Source organism: Rhinopithecus bieti, unplaced genomic scaffold (genome assembly GCF_001698545.2).
Source record: "Rhinopithecus bieti isolate Rb0 unplaced genomic scaffold, ASM169854v2 scaffold_10656, whole genome shotgun sequence".
Lineage (NCBI taxonomy): Eukaryota > Metazoa > Chordata > Mammalia > Primates > Cercopithecidae > Rhinopithecus > Rhinopithecus bieti.
Window position 1 is genome coordinate 267,082 of NW_016806449.1, and position 6,757 is coordinate 273,838.

Consider the following 6,757-nt stretch of genomic DNA (forward strand, 5'->3'; position numbering starts at 1 on the left):
CTCCGTCTCAAAAAAAAAAAAAAAAGAAAAGAAAAGAAACCCTGTCTCTACTAAAAATACAAAAATTAGCCAGGCATAATGGTGGGCGCCTGTAATCCCAGCTACTCAGGAGGCTGAGGCAGGAGAATTGCTTGAACCCAGGAGACATAGGTTGCAGTGAGCCGAGATCGCGCCACTGCACTCCAGCCTGGGTGACAGAGCAAGACTCCATCTCAGGGGTAAAAAAAAAATTCCCACAGACCTGACATAGGCCCTTTCTAAAACACCATGAGCATATGTTGGGTGTGGTGGGCCAGTGTGTTGTGCAGGTAAATAGGCAAGTAACACTCTTCAGAGGAAGCCAGGCTTTATTTTCTCAGCCCACAGCCCCTTTTGCAAGGCTGATGCAAAATAGAGGGCAAAATAGAGACAGGGCCGTGGGTTATGTGTAGGAGTAGGCGCCTGGGCTCCAAATACTAGCAATAGTCACCTCCAGATTCCCTATGGAAAACAAGCTGCTTGGGCTGGTTGAATACTGCTTTGAACAGGTTAGGAGGCTTCATAGGTAGAGCCAGAAAACCCCTGCAGGTCGGCGCCTTGGTTTGAGCTGCTTCTCATCTGTGGCCTTCCTGCCCAGGTGCTCTCTTGCCTGCCACCACAGGGGACACATGGCCACAGAAGCTCTGCTCCAGCTCTGCCAGAATGACAATGGCTCCTGTGATCCTCAACCTCTGCCTGGCTTATCTCCTAAAAAGATCTAACCACGGCCAAGTGCGGTGGCTCATGCCTGTAATCCTAGCACTCTGGGAGGCCGAGGTGGGCAGATCACGAAGTCAGGAGATCGAGACCATCCTGGCTAACACGGTGAAATCCCATCTCTACTAAAAATACCAAAAATACAAAAAAAAAAAAAAAAAAAAAAAAATTACCGGGGGGGGATGGCGGGTGCCTGTAGTCCTAGCTACTCAGGAGGCTGAGACAGGAGAATGGCGTGAACCTGGGAGGTGGAGCTTACAGTGAGCTGAGATTGTGCCACTGCACTCAAGACTGGGCAGCAGAGTGCGACTCCATCTAAAAAAAAAATGGTTCTAACCCCATAGGTTTCCTGTGAAGGCTGGATCTAAGGTATCAGGGAGACTTAGCCTTGATCTAGACCAGGCTGGGAATGGGGCTGGTCTGGACTACATATTTTTAGCCTAATTCTCAAGCCCTGCTGAAATTTAGCCAAAAAATAAAGAAGACCTGCCCTAGCTCTGTGTGTCCTAGCTGGAGAACTGTGGAACCATTGTTAATGACCAGTCACGGCTCCAGGTTGCTTTGTTTGGTTGCCCAAACCAGCTAGGAGAAATGGGCTGCCAAGGAGAGCTGTCTTGGTCTCGCCATAAGAAGTGTCCAGCACGTGTCAGGGTGATGAGACGTTGATGAGTCTTCCATTCCAGGAATCAGGAATAGCCAGAAGCTTTCCCTCTAAGGAAAGTAAGGAGGCCAGGTATTTGACTGTACTTCCATCGCCTTTCTGACATTAATACCTTCATTTCCTGAATTTCTTGGCCTCATTCACAGCCCATTTTTCTTCTCGATGGCTCTGCTCTCTACTGTGTCTTCCCTCCCAAATCAATACAGGTCATATTTCTTCCCAGGAAGCCCAGTTACCATGAAACCAACTTCCACTGGTTTCTGTGCCCTTTGCCTGCTGTCTGCAGATGGATCTGTGAGCCCTGCTCCCTGTGTTCACTTTGTCCACTAATGCTGTTCCAATCCCCAAGCCTCTACTATGTCTATCACACAAATTCATTCCTGTTCCATCCACTTTGCAGTGCCCCCCCTCAACTGATCTCATTCTGTAACAGAAGAGGTAGGGGTATCCCAAGCTTCAAAAATGGTGCAACGGGAAGAAGAGATGACAGTTAATGCCGTAAGAACAGAAAACTGAAAGTGGGTCTTTCCCCCTAGGCCCTTGCATCTGGAATATCAAAGGGTGGCAGAGACAGACTAAGCTGCCAAGTCTTCTGCATAGAAAACAATTTATTCATGAGCTCACAGGTGATAGGAATGCCCCAGTCATTAGTGACCTCCGCCTAGTTAGATGGCTTGGACATACCCAGCTAAACTAGGGTCAAGTACTTCATTTCCCTTCATAATACAACAGGAAGTTAATCTCTCCCAAAGTCTGCCAGCTCATCCAAGGAGGAGAAAACAGAGCTGGAGAAGCTTGCCTGTTTAATGGGAAGCAGGAAGAGATGGCATGTTAGGAGCACGAGGTATAGAGGCAAGAGCGAGCAGTGGGCAGCCCTAGTGGAAAAGCACGGGGGTAGAGGTAGTTAACATGGGGTGGGGAGATGGGGAGTGCTGAAGAATTTCTACAGAGGCCAGTGACGGTTGCATTTCATTTCTTTGTAAAGAGAGGCAAGATGGGGCCTACCCCAAAGCAGTAGGACAGATGAACTCTGGCTGAGGATTGAGGAAACAACTTTCCCAATCCCTCTCAGGGGTGCAGACAGACGGACAGAGACAGATAGCTCCATATATACACATTTACACAAATAAATAAGGAGCTGCGATCTACTTGGCTAGGTATCACCTGATCCCTCCACCCATCAGAAGCTGTCCCAGGGCATTGGCCACAGAACCTTCAGGCCCTAGGCATCTCAGAACCCAGCCCCTCCCCAGGAGTCCACCTCAGTCTCAACAGCTCTTCAGCAATTAGAACCCCAGCCCCTTTAACCTCGAAGCCCCTAGTCCTGAAAGTTTCTGGAACAGGCTCAGGGCCAAGTGCTCACATCTCAGGTTCTGGAAGGAACACACTGAGGGCTAGGTTAATTGCCAACTAGTCCCTCTCAAGGCAGAATCACAGTTGCAGCCCCTCTGGTCCACAGAACCCCGACAGTCTCAGAGCAGGCTCAGGTATAGATCCCTTGCCTTCCTAAGTTCTTGGGCACCCATTCAGGGCCGGGCCCCCTGCTCCATTTGTTGGTGCTGGCTCCGCACAGCAAACCTGTTGACATGCACAGGTATGGGGACAACAATCTTGGGGTTTCTTACGGGCTCCCCAGAACGGCTGCTCACATTGCCAGCTTTGATGCGCTTCCACTTGGCCCGTCGATTCTGAAACCAGATCTTGACCTGCACCTCACTGAGTTTGAGGGCGTGGGCGATCTGAGAGCGCTCTGTCAAGCTCAGGTATTTCTTGCAATGAAATTCCTTCTCCAATTCCAAAAGCTGCTCACTGGTAAATGCTGTGCGGCGCCGTCGGCTTTTCCCCCCAGGAGCTGTGACCCCTGCTGCCACCGGTGCCCCCTCCTCAGCTCCAGTTCCCAGGCTTCCCTTTAGCTTCGGTTTAGGTCCCAGAAGAGCCCCTGGGCCCCCTGCAGAACTGTCCAGGAAACCGTCGTCCTCGCTGTCACCGCCTGAGCCCTCTTCCTCCTGTTCGCTGCCTGCTGGGTCTCCTGCTGGTGCCTCCAGCTTCTCCTCATCTGAGCTGTACACCTTCCCCTCTGCTGTGAGGAGCAAGAAGCCAATGGATGGGGAGGGAGAAGCAAGGAAAAGAGAGTTTGGAGGAGGCACATGGAACCATGGCCAGAAATGGGGTGTTGGGAGACAAGAGCAGGAAAAAAGAGAGCCATAGAGAGGAGAAGATGGGGAGAGACAGGAGGCAGAAGGATGGTACGTCCAGGATATGGAATGGGAAGAGGTTTAGGGAAGACAAAGAAATGGGAAGAAAGGTATTAACCAGCACAGATTTCACTACGGAAAAGTGTGGGAGGCAGTAAGTGTATGGACAATGACCCCTCAACTTCCCCACCACCCCCATCTCATTCTCACCCACCACCTCCCCAGCTTTCTCGGAACCTAGAGACCAACGGCCCAGCATCGCAGTCGTATACCACCCCTCCAGAGCCAGGCCTCGCAGCCTCAGGGGCCAGAATGAAGCAGTATGGGACCCAGCTTGGCATCCTTCTGGAGCCACCGTGAGGAGGAGTGAAGCAATGCAGAACTGACCTTGACAGGACAGATGGGGAGAGGAAGGCTCAGCCTTTGCTGTTCTCCTAGGAGTCCTCATCTGGTCCAGCTGACGAGAGCTGTCTCATGGCTTCTGTTCTGTCTCCTCCTTTCCCTCTTCCCTAGTCTGCAGTCCCCAAACTTCATTTCCATGGCTCCCAGCCATGCAGCACCCTCAGTGTGGCCAGATTTTTTCTCCCACTTATTTAGGCTTCCTGATCCCCTTTCAATCCTTTCCCTTGACCTTAAAATGACACCATCTCTTTCCCACCTTCCCTTTTCAAAACCCAGCCAAGGATGCCTGAGCAACACAAACAGCTGTTTTCTGCTCAGGTTCAGAATCCTGAGGCCCCTAAGCTTGATGTCAGCTGGGAGAACTGGAAGGAATATGGGAGGAGGAGGAAGAGGGAAAAGTACAACAGGGATAAACGAAGAGAAGGAAAGGGTAAAAAAATTTGATTCAGTAGAATACTGATTATTTGTAATCACAAGCATATAAATATTTTAATCCACACAATTCTAAAACTTAATTCAACCATTGGTTTTAATCTTTGTATCCAATGATGTTTATATCAGAACTGCAAATACGCATTACACATGTTTTCAGTGAGTTTTACAAACTCCATTTTCTGCTCAAAGGACCAAAAAGCAGTGAAACAAGTCAAAAGACAATCAATAGGCAGCAGAACAAGAGAAAATGGATAATCTGCAAGCTGAATAGTCAGCTCCTTTCCAGAAGTGTCCACTGTGAAAAGGCAGGAGGCCTGCATACCTATATGTAGGAATGCATCTCGCTGTATCGGCCACATATCAGATATGCCTAAGATAGGCAGACTCAGGTTGAGAATACAACTCCAAGTAAAGTAAATTCAGGGCACGGGGAAATGCTTTATTTTTTTGTTTTTATTTTATTTATTTATTTATTTTTTTGAGACGGAGTCTCGCTCTGTCACCCAGGCTGGAGTGCAGTGGCCGGATCTCAGCTCACTGCAAGCTCCGCCTCCCGGGTTTACGCCATTCTCCTGCCTCAGCCTCCCGAGTAGCTGGGACTACAGACGACCGCCACCTCGCCCGGTTAATTTTTTGTATTTTTTAGTAGAGACGGGGTTTCACCGGGTTAGTCAGGATGGTCTCGATCTCCTGACCTCATGATCCGCCCGTCTCGGCCTCCCAAAGTGCTGGGATTACAGGCTTGAGCCACCACGCCTGGCCGGGGAAATGTTTTATTAGGGAACAAGGGTATGTGTGTTCACAGATAGAACATCTCCTGGCAGTCAGAGCGTCCTGGTGTTCTCCTTCAGCACACCCCGCCCCACCCCTACCATGTTCCCTTTCCCCTCGCAGGTGCAGTCTACACCTGGTCTTTTTCCTCAAGAGCCACAATGACATTTTCTTTTCCTATCTTTCTTTCTTTTGAGACAGACTCTCACTCTGTCAGCAAGGCTGGAGTATAGTGCACAATCTTGGCCCACTGCAGCCTTGACCTCCCAGGCTCAAGTGATCCTCCACCCTCAGCCTCCCAAGTAGCTGGGACCACAGGCACACACCATATCCAGTTAATTCCATTTATTTTTTGTAGAGACAGGATCTCACTATGTTGCCCAGGCTGGTCTTGAACTTCTGGGCTCACGCAGTCCTCTAGCCCTGGCCTCCCAAAGTGCTAGGATTACAGGTGTGAGCTGCTGTGCCCAGCTGACATTTTCCTTAGTGGCCAGAACTCTCAACCTTTTTCCACATCACCTATCTACATCCCAATCAACTTCATACCTCAAAGGTATTTTCATCCCTCTCCTTTTCTTTCTGGAGTGCTTCCTGTTTCTTCTAACCTTCTCAAAGTCCATGCGGCATGCTCCAGTTTGGGCTCACCCAGTCTTCCCATGCCACTCCTGTACGTTGCTTTTCACCAGCCAATGGCTTTTGTTCTTCTTTACTAGTTTGCTCAGGCTTCACTGGCACCCAGCGTCAAGTCCCATCTGGATAAGTACTGTATCCTGTCTGTAGCTAATTCGCTCCTCATAATATCTCCCATCAGCCTGTTCTTTCTCCTCTATCTCATCCCCAGCCAAATCCATGTTGTTTTCTCTAAGATTCACACCCTTGGTTTCCTCCTTCATTTCATTAAGAGCTCTTCTCCCACTATTTCCCACTTCCACAGAACTCAAACTTAACATGCCCCAAACTGAACTCCAATCAGATCATTCCCCCAAACCAGCTCTTTCTCATCTTTATCCATATCATCCCCATCTCAGTTACTGGCAACTGCATCCTCCGTGTGTTCAAACCTAACCTCGATGCCATCTTTTCACTCCTCTCTCTCACAACCCACATCCAGTCCACCTGCAAGCCCTGCTAGTGCTGTTGCCTTTAAAATACCCCCAGAGCAGGCAGGCACGGTGGCTCACGATGTAATCCCAGCACTTTGGGAGGCCGAGGCAGGCAGATCATGAGGTCAGGAGATTGAGACCATCCTGGCTAACATGGTGAAACCCTGTCTCTACTAAAAATACAAAAAATTAGCCGGGCATGGTGGCGGGCGCCTGTAGTCCCAGTTATTTGGGAGGCTGAAGCAGAAGAATGGTGTGAACCTGGGAGGCAGAGCTTGCAGTGAGCCGAGATGCACCTCTGCACTCCAGCCTGGGGGACAGAGTGAGACTCTGTCTCAAAAAAAAAAAAAAAAAAAAAATACCCCAGAGACCAATCCTTTCTCCCTATCTCCTGCTTCCAGCTAGCCCACGCCACAGTTATCTCTGACCTGGTTCATTGTCATCTTCTAACTGGT

At 49.6% G+C, this 6,757-nt stretch overlaps 1 protein-coding gene across 2 annotated transcripts; it reads right to left on the minus strand.

Moving 5' to 3' along the window:
- Positions 1 to 2,136: 2,136 nt before the first annotated feature.
- GBX1 (gastrulation brain homeobox 1) lies at positions 2,137 to 4,851 on the minus strand. 2 transcript variants are annotated; one of them, XM_017876645.1, is made up of 2 exons: positions 3,979 to 4,851; positions 2,137 to 3,473 (listed from the first exon to the last, which is right to left on the minus strand). In XM_017876645.1, exons 1-2 carry the CDS (start codon positions 4,037 to 4,039, stop codon positions 2,923 to 2,925), a joined length of 612 nt encoding a protein of 203 aa, XP_017732134.1. In that variant the 5' UTR covers positions 4,040 to 4,851; the 3' UTR covers positions 2,137 to 2,922. The 2 variants fall into 2 exon arrangements, with proteins under 2 accessions (XP_017732134.1, XP_017732133.1); XM_017876644.1 differs by having other exon boundaries at positions 2,137 to 3,476.
- Positions 4,852 to 6,757: the final 1,906 nt, after the last annotated feature.

What these genes read in the sequence shown, in the direction of transcription:
- GBX1 (XM_017876644.1), bottom strand. Translation starts at nt 4,039, where the DNA reads ATGAGGACTCCTAGGAGAACAGCAAAGGCTGAGCCTTCCTCTCCCCAT. An exon ending in TCCCCATCTGTCCTGTCAAG is followed by an intron (nt 3,477 to 3,978) that starts GTCAGTTCTGCA and finishes TGCTCCTCACAG; the next exon opens with CAGAGGGGAAGGTGTACAGC.